This window comes from Gopherus flavomarginatus, chromosome 10 (genome assembly GCF_025201925.1).
Source record: "Gopherus flavomarginatus isolate rGopFla2 chromosome 10, rGopFla2.mat.asm, whole genome shotgun sequence".
Classification (NCBI taxonomy): Eukaryota; Metazoa; Chordata; order Testudines; family Testudinidae; genus Gopherus; species Gopherus flavomarginatus.
The window spans coordinates 38,554,298-38,566,975 of record NC_066626.1 but is presented as its reverse complement, the minus strand read 5'-3'; the positions used below and the strand labels follow the sequence as shown (position 1 = coordinate 38,566,975).

At 42.0% G+C, this 12,678-nt stretch overlaps 1 protein-coding gene across 4 annotated transcripts in view; it reads left to right on the top strand.

Moving 5' to 3' along the window:
• AGPS (alkylglycerone phosphate synthase) overlaps nucleotides 1–12,678 on the top strand; it is a 199,176-nt gene that overhangs the window by 83,552 nt on the left and 102,946 nt on the right. For all 4 annotated transcript variants that reach the window (XM_050969017.1, XM_050969018.1, XM_050969016.1 and 1 more), the window contains one exon: nucleotides 6,106–6,186. In XM_050969017.1, coding sequence (XP_050824974.1) covers nucleotides 6,106–6,186 — 81 coding nt within the window. The remainder of the gene's footprint in view (nucleotides 1–6,105; nucleotides 6,187–12,678) is intronic.

Here is a 12,678-nt window from a genome sequence, read left to right as displayed (position 1 = left end):
AAGACCACCTTCATTGTACATTGGTCTCCATCCTTGAGCAGTGCCCTTCCAAGCAGGAGCTCTGGAGTAAAGACCAGATCTGATAAATTCAAAGATTTGCTGTCTCAGGCTTCTCATAAGAGTAAGACACTCTTACAGACACAAGAAAAGATCTTCCTCCAGATCTGGTCCCCAACTCCTATCAAATCAGGTGAGTCTTCATGTTTGTGTTATAAAGTCTTAGGCCTGCTTAAGCCTTCTGGCCATATGAGTAAGACACACAGGAGCAAGGATCCACCTGTACTAGCATGTAAGCCAAACTAGCTTCTCCAGCCTACTGACCACTAAGCCAGATCCAGCTATACTGGCTACTGGGACACCTCGCACTCTGGAACAGACTGAGACATATACCTCCCCGGAGCATATTTTCACCCTGCCATACCCAGTCTCTTCTGCTTTCGGGTCCAGCCCTTCTGAGGGGTGTTTCATCATCAAAAGAGGAATCTACTTTGAGAAGGAAGTACTTCTCTCTTGCTCTGTCCACAAGATGGAGTCTCCATCTACTGGCACCTACAGTATTGCTGATAGAACAAGATCAGGCCCTTTTTGTCTGCTGAATCCAATATGTAGGATAAACCATCTCCTCCATAAAGGGAAGTTAGCCTGGACAGGCTTTTAGAGTGTCTTGGTCTCATGCCCACCCCCATAGCTCCCCTCGCCCTCCTCCGAGACTGCTATACCCAGTGTCTTGGGATCCTCCCCAAGCAGCCTTCAAACCAGTATACTGCTCCTATTGGATCTGTGTGCGCAGCTTACCATCCATCTTCCACTAAGCAATAGCAACTGGCTCCGCTGGAAAATGCGAAGGAGGAAGATGAGCCAAACCCATCACTGCTGGTGGTACCAATAGGCCTATTGTCCTCCTCACCTGATGAGGCAGTTGCCCCGCCACACCATCCCTGCCTGATGCCCATTGACTATACCAAGAATAATGCAGAGGGTGGCAACTGAACTTCAGATCCCACTTGAGGATATTCTTGATACCTGACATAAGCCTGGACATCCTGCGGACCCAATTGGGTAGCTCTCCCAGGAAATGAGGCCATGGAATCAGCCAGAGTAGTATGGCAAACACCATGATTATGTACCTACCCCTAAAGGGGCTGAAAGATGATACTTTGTACCTGTGAAAGGGGCACACTTTTTGTTCACATCCTCTCCCCCCAACTCCCTAGTAGTACAAGCAGTCATGGAAAGATCCAGAGAACAGCTTGGAGAATTAACTTTAATGTAAATTAGATTAAAGTTTTAAAATCAACCATACAGACATTTGTTTAAAACTGATTTCTCTCCCTAAATTAAGAGAATAATTTCATCTGTTGGATCTTTCTCCTTTTCTCCCTCCTACTCAGAATCCAGGAACCGTGTCTTCAGAGTGGCCTTGCATAGTCACACTTGCAGGATGGCCCCCTGCACCACTAATTTTATGGAAAGCAGTGCCCACTGGGGAAATACAAGTACCCCCCCCCCACACACACACACGCTGAATATTCAAAGCTGCAGTTGTAAAATTAGGCAGTCCCAACCACACCAGTCCCTCCTTTCTGTGGCAGGGTTAGGCTTTGGGGGCCTACTCTATTTTCAGTGATCTATTAAAATAACTAGAAGACCTAATTTTAACTGTTAAATTGTATTCTGGTTGGTGCTGGGTAGTTTATACCGTTGAATGCTTAGTCTGGGATTTTCAAAAGAGCCTTAGGGTGTTTGATGTCCAAATTCCATTGAACATTAAGGGGAGTTGGGTGCCTAGCTTCCTTAAGCATCTCTGAAAATCCCAGCCTTGGTTTTTTAATGAGATTAGGGTTCTTGTAGCTTTTTTAGTAGGGCCATTCAAGTCTCCAAAGACCAAACCCATTCTTTTCTAGATCATTTTGCCTGTATTTTTCCCTCTATCACAGAAGGGCAAACTTATCTTGCATTCTGATCAAGAATCACTTCACTGTATAGCTTGAGTAGTGGAACAGTGAATTTCACAGAGCAAGTCATGTCAGGAAGAACAGAGCATTCAGTTGCAGTCTAGATTCATTTACACTACAATGTTGCACTCAGAAGTGGAAAAGCTTTTCTCTGTGGTTAGCAGATAGTAGTATTCTACAGCCCATCATCTTCTACTGTTCTGACACATATAGGTGGTTCTCCTCTTTCAGTGTTGTAGTGCAGTCACCACAGGCTTCCCCCTTCTCTGGCTTACTGCTAGAACTTGTATCTCTGTGGCCACAATTAGTTCCCACTGCTCCTGACCATTTCCTTTGCCAGTTCTATTTTTTTATATGGGATTTTTGAGCAGTGGCAAGCAACCTTTACTCCTTCTTCCCTCCTCCTACTCTCCTAGTTTCAGGTATGTAACAGCATGTGACAGGTGCCTTAATGGGTGCAAATTGATGGTCATCCAGGGCCATGGTGTGCAGTTCAGCCGTGGGACACCACATCTCCCAATGCTGCTGGACTGCGGATGCCAATTCAAATCCTGTTCTTATCCAAATTCACACTTGCTTTCGTAGTTGGGGAGAAGTTGGGTAAGAAGGTGGAGAGGAATGCACCCAAACCGAAGCAGTCCTTTCCCATCCTATGCAGTGCCTCACGAAAGGATTACAAGCCCAACAGGCAGAAATGCTCCTTTTGTCCAGCCTCATCACAAAAGTACCAAAGGAACGATAGCAACAGGTATGCCAAAGAAAACCCTTGACCCTTGTATCAGATGGCAAAACCATAGGTGGTGGCAGTGACACCTCTTAAAACTTACTGTGGCAACAAAAGGCTATGCCTCTGATCAGACAATATTCTACTTCTCAGATGAAGGGGCTTTATTCACTAGACAAGTGGGTAAAAGAGGTAATAAGTTCAGGTTATCTCAGACTAAGAACCTCACCTCACCCAATCACCCATATCAAGCAACCCTACCAAATGCAAGCTAGTGCTAAACAAGATCTCCCAACTTGCAAACATAGGAGCAATTTAATTGATATCCTCAGAAGAGAGGTTTTTAGGGCTATACTCCATATTCATCTAGAAACGTACCCGGGGATGGGGAAGTCAGAGCCCTCCTAATTGTCAAATGAGTGAACAAATGGATGAAAATGATCAGATTCAGGATGGAGATCCTAGTCTCAACAAGTAGCACCCCGTCCAAGGTGATTCCTTGCTTCAGTGGAGATAGCAGATCTACACAGCCTCATACATCCATGTCACCAGTGTCCATGGAGATTTGCATATTGTGTGGTCCACTACCTGTAGAAAATACTGCCATTCAGCCTTTTGTCTGGTCAGAATCAGATTCACATCTCTGAGCACTCTCCTCTGTCTTTTCCTGGAAGACATTCTGAACAGAGCTCCCACCAAAGAAGCAGCATACAGTGCCACCCAATGGATAGTGGAGCTGCTTCAACTGCATTGCTTTGTGATAATCACCAAGAAAAGCTCATTGATCCTTTCCACAGAGATAGCTCAGCTGGGATGGATATAGACACATCTGTGGCCAAAGTTTACCATCACTGGACAGATGGGAGAAAATCTAGAACCTGATATCTGTTAAGGAATACACAGCTATTCACAGCTTAGTATCTCCAGCCACTGGGCTTCCTAGTTTAATGTATAGAAATGACCCCTGGCAAAATTCCATATCAAGTTTCTCCAGAAGGTTCTCCTCATGGTGAGGAACCGCATTGGGAATGTATGCAAGATAGATCCTGATCCCAAGCCAGGTCCTGGGCTCCCTTGAATGCTGGATGATCGCAGAGAATGTCCACAAGGGTCTTCCTATCTCCTTTCCAGACCCAAAGATACTCAGCCAGCCTGATGAGGTGGGGAGCATATCTGAGAGAGAGAACAGTGCAGGGCACATAGAACTGCATAGAAAGGAATCAGCATCAGCCTCTTGCAGCTCAGAGTGGTGAAGCCCTTCGAGGGTTTCAGTGCCACATATAGGGCAACTACATATTGGTGCAGAACTGTGTCCTTCCTTATCCTGTCATATTTAATGTCTTTATCAGTGGTGAGAGATCCATGTGAATCAAACCTTGTGTTCACAATCACAGGTTGTGGAAGAAAACGTACTGGCCAGAGGATGCCACATTCCTTATTGCAGATGTCAAAAAGGTTGAGTTATCTTGATTAGACCAATGCACTTAGGAAATCAAGAAGTCACCCAAAGGCTACAAATAACTTGCTATCTGTCAAAAAGGCAATTTCTTGTAGTGCCAAAGTACCTCATGGTCTTAGAGCTCACTGTTAAGGCTAAAACAATGTTGAAGACATGCCCCTGATTCTATCATAGAAAGCTGCAAATTGACACAGTTGGGTGGATCTAATGCTTTTTTTTGAGAGCAGTTCCACAGTCCTTGTTTAATGAGAACTCCTCAGCCCATCTTTCTCAAGGCCTGTCATTCTCTCTAGACTTCCACAAGTGTGAATACATAGTGGCCAGCTTGGAAAGTTACTTTGATAAGTAACTGGTTCTTCAAGAGTGTTCTCTGCATATTCGCACTGTCTGATCACCTTTCACTTTTCCTTGGAGTTTGACTTCATTAGAAAGTTTAGGTTTTATGGAAGGAGCTTGAGGTGGCTGGGGCAGTCCAGTCCCCTTTACCTCTGTTACAGAGGTTTGCTGGCTCAAACAGGCACTGTTTTTCAGATGATTCCTGAGGCTCAGCCATGTTGAGATCCCCCAAACCTTCAAAAAAGTTCCTATAGATTTAACCTCTGGACTACATCTATGATTTTTTTGGTCATCAGAACAATTTTTACTTAAAACTTTAAAAAAAAAAAAAAAAAAAAGTAGCTTTGGCCCATGACACATTGACTTAGTGTGGTACAGAGTCTGGTAGATATTCCCTGTGTATGTGGCAAAGATGCAGTGTCACTATTCTTATACTATTCAGTTACAGAAACAATATGATTTTATTCAGGTGATCAACAGATGCACACAGTACACTTGCTACTTAGATTTTTATTTTCATTGTTAGTGTGCTATTAAGTCATATACATTTATTGTAATATGCTAGAGAATAGTGTATTTGACATCTTGAAGCAAATGATTAAAAAAAAATGTTACTAAGTGTTGCTGTCTTCTGTGTCCGTCTTCAAATCATCTTCATGCTATCGCTCCTCAGATGTTTTTCTTTGCCAGCCTGAACAATGGGCTTATATTTCTTACTGTCAGGTGAGGGTGTGGGGGGCAAAGCTCTTGTGATGCCATTCCTCCCGTAAAGTTGGCTGACTGAATTTACCAATCCAATTTTCTTTCTCCATCATCAAGTGGAGGCAACTCTTCTGGCTTGACTAGGCTAGACTTTTTTGATTCTTGTCTCCGGTTATTTTTTTCCAATCCTTTCTTTTATCCGACTAGCTAGTTTAGAGTGTGATGCATTTGTACTGAAGCGTTCTTTCTTCTCCTCGTGTTCGTTCATGCATTCTGGGGTGAGTGTAGAGCAGGGTCCACTTGTTGAAGCAGTAACTATAGCCTTCAGTGGTTTAAATATTTACGTTTAAGTTAAACTGCGCTAGGCTTGAACTTGTCTTGATAAATACCTCACTTATAGTTTTGCCATCTTGATGTAAAATTCAAGAGGGCAGGTGCACGAAGGAATAGAATGCGACTTGCCTAATCGAATACTCTTTTTACTCCTGGGCTGCACCAGAATTTTTTTTATTCTTAGGCACTGACATGTAGATCATTCAAGATAATTGAATCCTTGTATGCCAGATATGAAACTCCTGAACACTCCTCTTTCTCCAGAATTTTGGGTGACCTAATTCTCTCTGGTTTTCCTGCTTCATATTGCTGTGCCTACACAAGCAAACTTTTCAGCCATAATTTACCACTGATGCATCTCTATTTGCAGTAGCAACCATGGAAACAGTATTGTAGACAAGACTACATGACATGAAGGTAAAAATGCCTCAGTCTTGTCTATTCAGCTTCTTCTGACACCATAGATGGAACTACACTGTTGGTAAATTACAACTGATAAGTTTGCTAATGTATAAACATCCTTTGTGAAGCAAGGTCACTTATAAGTAAATTCCAGAACTGTAGTGGTCTAACATCCAATATTTTTTTTACAACAGAATCGAATTCTCTGGGTCGATGAGAAAAACTTAACTGCTCATATAGAGGCTGGCATTGTTGGACAGGATTTGGAAAGACAGGTATTCTCAATTTCCTGCGAAATTTTCAATATTTCTTGTTTCAGGTTGATTATTCGTACCTAATTAAAGTTGTTTCAGGTGTCTGATCTAAGTCATTGAACTGTATTTTTCATCCTTACACAAATTTTCATGTCCACTTTTGCTTACCATTTATGCTTACCAAATTTGTAAGAATTGTATCGATAGTTATGGACTGTGTCTAATCCTGTATATTTGTTGCATTTTAATTGAAAAATCCTTGCTAATATTAAATGCAAATCCCATGCGAAATATCCTAAAAGTGAGCTGTAAGTTTTTTTAGCATGCAATATGTGCTTCTATCTGTGCAAAAGGGTGGCTGCAACACATCACACTTAGTATCAAATACATAAAAGTATGAAACTAAATATATAAATCTGCATTACACATTTCTAATATCCAGCCAGGTATATGGGAGGTTGGTAACTTTGAGGGAGAAAGTTATGGTAGTTGGAAAATACATAGGTAAGATTTTCAGATATTTGAGTTTCTTGTAAATTTAATCTAAACTCTGCCACCCTTGGATTTTTAATGGTGATCTTACTAATTAAGTGTTCTGGTAAGAATGTTTAACTTTAAGCTTGTGATATGTACTCTCAAGTTTAAGGCAAGGTTAATGAAATCCTTTGGTCTGGGAATTAGTTGTCTTTGAACTCTCTTGTAATGGACAGAAGTTTTCCTCATTCTAATGTTTGGAAGTGATTCTGAAGTAGTCATAAGGCAAGTGGAGAACTCTTCCCAGGGGTATGTTCTAATATTATTCCTGGGCGGAGTTTTGGCCTCACTTTATAAGTTAACTCATTTCTCTCAGTTCAGATGTTCCTTTGGACAAGTAGTAGTACTTAGTTCTTACATACAACTTTTCTTCAGTATATCTCAAGTAGATCAGTAGACCCTAATAATGGGCTGGAGCATTCTGGATCCTGGTACACAGGGAGTGGGGCTCTGACCTCCCTAGATAAGGCCTGCAGGTCTCAGCTCACATGAAACAGGTATAAGGAGGGGCTCAGGCATCCCCATGGGCAGGGATCCACAGCTCCCAGATCACAGGGGAAGGGTATGAAGAGAATCTCAGTCCTGCTGAAAGGCAATCCCTGGCCTGTCCCTCCCCCTGAACCTAGCCCACACCTGGTCAGGCTCCAATAGATGGGGGGGCGTCATTGAGATTCTGGTGTGTTCACACAGGGGGAAGGGAGAGAGGCTCAGAATGCTCCTGTATCGTGGCAAACGAGGGGATGGAGGGGAGAATATGGGGCTTACAGTGGCCCCTGCCCCTATCCTCGCCTGTACCCCCAATTACTCACCCCCATGTCCCCTTCCTGGTCCTGCCCATCACCTGACCCTTCCCCTACCCCTATCACCCACACCTCTGTGAGGATTTGCATGTGTAACTTATTTTCTTTTCAAAAATAATTTTAGCACCTTCTGAATAGTCTATTGTACTCAGATTACACTTTCCCAAAATTAAAAAACAAACACTTTGATAGAGGCAGACTCTAGCAAGATGCTGCCTTTTTCTCAATTTCAGATTGCTGTGGTTGGATTTGAACTCTCAGTGCTTAGGCTGTGTAGCTCAGGTCACTGGCTGTAACTTGCCCCTTGAGATATTCAGGCCACGTGCGTTAGAGCTAGCTTTCAACCTCTTGCCCCTTCTCCTCTCTCTCTATATGCACAGTGTAATCTGTTTGAGAGCCTGGTGCGTGCCTAGCTGGAGAACCAAACACTTTGGTGGCTAATGTATGTATTTGATTTTCCCCAAAGAACTAGTGGGTGGCATGCACTCTGGGTAAATCTCAAGGATTTGAGACCCTGGTGCAATAATCTCAGTCCTGGCTTCATCTCTATCTGTACGTGAAAAAAGTTGCCAAAACGTATCAACTTCAAAAAAAAAAAAAAAAGTGGTTTTTTTAAGGAGGCGTGGGGTGGCTGTATCTTGGGAACCTGTTGGTCAAATGGCTCCAAAATTTGCTCAGTTGTCAAACCCCGTTCTCCCATGAGGCAATCCAAGTAACCATGTGGATTTTAGAGCAATTAAGAGTCATGATTTAAACAGAAAGTTGGTCTTAATCTTAATAAAGACGTGACTGTAGCAATGTTTTCTGAGAATCCCCAGCATCCTTCAAGGTCTATGTTCAACTACGTACAGCTGGTGGTAGATGTTTGCTTAACACCTTCTGGGGTACACTGACTTCCCATGATAAAGCAAGTGGGAGTCCAAAGCTAGCTGCCAAACCTCCCTAACATGTAAGAGAACAGTTAACTACAGGTATGCCATGGAATGGACTAATTGCTAATTTAAGAAACCCATCCTTTGAAGGCATATATGAATTCTTCAGTACACCTGTAAGAAAAGATTCTGAAGCAATAAGACTTTTGATAAAGGAATTTAATAATTTAATTGAGGAGCAGCTTTTTATTGAGGGGTGGGGGGGGGTATTATAGCTTTTTACCAAATAGATGTGTGTCAGACTTTACTAACAGAGCTGTTGCTGGTGAGAGAGATGGCCTTTCATACCTCTTATTTTATATCCTCTTTTATCATTTGATGTAATATTTTAACCTTTTCAAATCTCTGGGTTTTTTTAAAGGTTAGAATTAAAATGCACAGAGCATATTCCCTTAATTTAAATGACATTTTTCTAGGCTAGTAACTTCTGATATTTCACCAACTATTCCATCCTTTAAATGCCATACAATTTTTCCTTCTACTAGAGTAAGGCATAATATTCCCTCTCCTGATGTAGCTGCCTTTCATAACTTGCAAATTGAAACGGTACATTAAACTTAAAACTCTTGCAGTTTTTCCTTCAGAGAGTCTTCTTGAGGAAATGGAAATGGAATTTTGAATTGACCTTTCAATGGAAATTTTCCTCACAGTAATCCTCACAGTAATATAAAGAGGCTCTGGCTGACAATCTGGTCAGTGCTGAATATAAATTTGTATTCGTGGTAAGATTTTAGCACATTAAATATATTTGGGCACATTAAATATATGTTAGGGAGTTCATTATGCTTGCCTGATTCTGTATTCCTTGCATACCCTGGAAATGTGTTAAACTTACGACTTGTAATAAATATATTTTTATTAAACAACTTGATTGCAAGCTTATTAAAATTTCAGTGATTAAGTTAATAACAGAAAATACTAGAGGAGGAGACAGTTAAAACCAAGGGGTTCTTGTTGTTATTATTTTTAATTTAAGCATAATGTGCTCAGCATTGTACCTAGGGTGACCAGATAGCAAGTATGAAAAATTGGGACAGAGAGTGGGGGGTAATAGGCCTTTGTATAAGAAAAAGTCCCAAATATCAGGACTGTCCCTATAAAATCGAGACATCTGGTCACCCTGATTGTATCTGATATATAAATAGTCCGTGCCCTCAAGAGCTTACACTTTGAAGGGCATGTGGGGGGTTGAGGGAAGAAGCATTGAGCAACACAGAGAAGGGAATAGCTGAGTTTTTATTTAATTCACTACTTCTCAGCATTGCAGAAAGTAAGTCTTTGGCAGAAGTTTCAGAAAATGGTGGGATGGCAACCACATGAAAAGGACAGCATGAAAGAATGATGGGAGATGGAAATGAACAAGGCGTTATTTCCACTGGACCAGATATGAGGGTTAGTGAAAAGTTCTGAAGATGCAGGCTGCAGTGAAGGCCTGGAAAGTAAAGATAAGAACAAATGTAATGTAGCATGCAGGGTGGAACCAGTGGGTGTAATCAGGTTAGCATGGGGTGGTGAGTGTTAGAACACTGAGTGAAGACTATATATAATTTTAGTGGCTGTGGGTTTGAGAGGCTGGAGAGGAAGTTAATATAGGAGATGGCCAGAGGATCAATCAACATCTTAACTATCAAGCCAGAGAGGAAGAGTTGGATTCTTGGAGGCAAAACAACATATGTGGTCATGGCTGAAATATGTGGGGAAAGAGCAGTTTGACTCTCAGTTTATAGGGCTGGGTTGTGTAAACAGCAATAGAGGAATGGGGGAAGTGGAGATAAACTTGGAGGGAAAATAAAGATAATTTCTGTTATGCTTTAGATGCCAGTGAGCCATCCCAGGGGAAAAAATGTCAAATGATCTGATAATTAGGAGTGAATGGAGGGACTCACAGGAAAGCATGGGATAAGAACTGTCATCTGTATGGAAATAATACTTAAATCCTTGTGAGCAGATGAGAGAGCCTTGAGGGACTCCTCAAGAGGGGACATGAAAGAGGAACTGCAGGAGGCGATGGTGAAAGAGAAAGTGGTGAGAGGAGGGTAAAAGAAATAGTGCCATCGAAGCCAAAGAACAAAAATTAGGAGGGAGTGATCAGTTATCAAAAACAGCTAAAAGATCAAATGTGGAGTAAAGCCTTAAGATTTATCTGGGTAGAAGTCATTGAAGACCTTGGTGAGAGAATTTTCAGTAGAGTGGAGAGAACAGAAGCTTGATTGGAGTGTATCCAAAATGGAGTTAGAGGAAGGGAAACTTGGAAGTTGTAAAAAAGACCTGTTTGATTATTTTAAAGTGAATGAAAAGGTATGTGGGACAATAGTTGAAGATGGAGTCAATGGCCTTTCTCAGGATATAGCTACTAGATCTTGCTTGTAGTTTAAAAGGAAGAAGTCACAGCAGAGACTGAAAAAGAGTGAGAGGATCTTGAGAGGGAATGGGGCAAGGGGACAGATGGAGTCTTCCATGGCTTGACACGAGGTACATTTTTCTCAGGGGTAACTCCAGGCACCAATGCACCAAGCACATACCTAGGCCAGCAAGCCGAGGGGGGCAGCCTACTGGTCGCCGTGGGGGTGGCAGTCAGGCTGCCTTAGGTGGCATGTTGGTGGAAGGTCTGCTGGTCCCGCGGTTTCAGCGGCAATTTGGTGGCGGGTACACTGAAGGCGCAGGACTGGTGGACCTCCTGCAGGCATGCTGCCGAATCCACGTTACCAGCAGACCTCCCGCAGGCATGCCTCTGAAAGCGGGCGGCAAAATACATGGAGCTGCCTCTGATTTTTCTAACATGCTTAGTAACTTAAACACATTTGAAAAAATTCCGCAGGGTCTGCATATTCCAAAATGATCGGGGTAGATGAGGCTGATACACAGATGTGCACCCAAAGAGTGGCGGTGGGTACACTAAACCCACAATAACAGAGTTTTGAGTTTAATTTCCCTTCTTGATTGTATACATAATTGCCTGAAAGTTCTATACAGAAGTATTAGAAATAGTGCTACCTTTTGGCTCTATAAAAAGCAAAAGTTAGCTACCTTTTGGAGTCTACTAATGCAGTTTTTCGTGGTAGTGATTTTAATTGAGGAGTTGGAAGATAACTTTAAAAAAAAAAAGTTGACAATTGCATTCATAATATTGTTTGTCTGATGTTTGTCCAGAATAACAATTTTGAATATTAGAATTGCTTCATTCTTAAAGGAAATTACTTTTCAAACTTAATTCCTAAATGAATTATTTTTAGCCTAGAGCTAAAATCTTTAGACCGAAAATAAACAGGCTCACAGATGTGGCAATGCTTATCTAGATAAGGGCAGAAGAAACCTGAATGGAGCTGAAAACTTGTGTGCCAAGTCAGACCTGTATTGAAACTAACAAAATATTGAAACTCAGATGCTGGAATGGAAAGATGTGAATCTATAGGTTTTTTTAATAACTTACATAATCCATTAAAATGACTTGTGCTTTGTAGCATATCTGTTAATGAGCAAGGCAGATTTCCTAAAATATTAAGTTGCCTAGCACTCTATTACAAGACCCTGTTCTTCTCTGCCAAACTTAACTGTTTGGGCTGAAATTTAATTATCCTGGAAAATGTCAGCAAAAAGGATTCATCTGTTTCGCAGACTAGGTTAGGGGAAAAGGCATCGTTGTGCCCATTTAAAAAAAATTCTTAACCATTTTGTTGAGAAGGTATGGAGTCTCCATGCTTTGGAGCAGGGAGCTAAAATTTGGTGAGGGGTTTTTCCTTGCATCAGAGTTGTATAAATTTGACCAAGGTACGAGTTGCTGAATGACAGTTGGCACATACGTAGAGACCTGTTTGTTTCACCACTTTTGCTGAAGATTTCATTTGAGCACGCTCAATCCTAGGACTGCATGGGTTCAGCAGGACTACCTTCAGTTGCACTGCCAGGTACCCAGGAAGCCATGTGGCATTAGAGCTCAGTGCAGGGAGACTTTCCTGTGTGCTTTAAGGTGCCCCCGGCTGGCACCTGGTGAAGAGGAGGAGGATTGGAACAGCTTGAACAAAATACAGAGGGGGATGAGGAGTCAGGCCTGGAGAGATGTTACTGGGAGGAGGGAAGGATGGCATCAGGAGGACGACATGCTGAAGGGGTCATGGAGAAGATCTAACCATTAGACGATGATCCCTTTAGAACCTGGAATAGAACCCAAGATTCTGGAGTCTCAGTGCTTCTCTGCTCTCTGCCAATAGCTAGAGCCCTGGGTTTTATAGCAAATACAAAACAACACT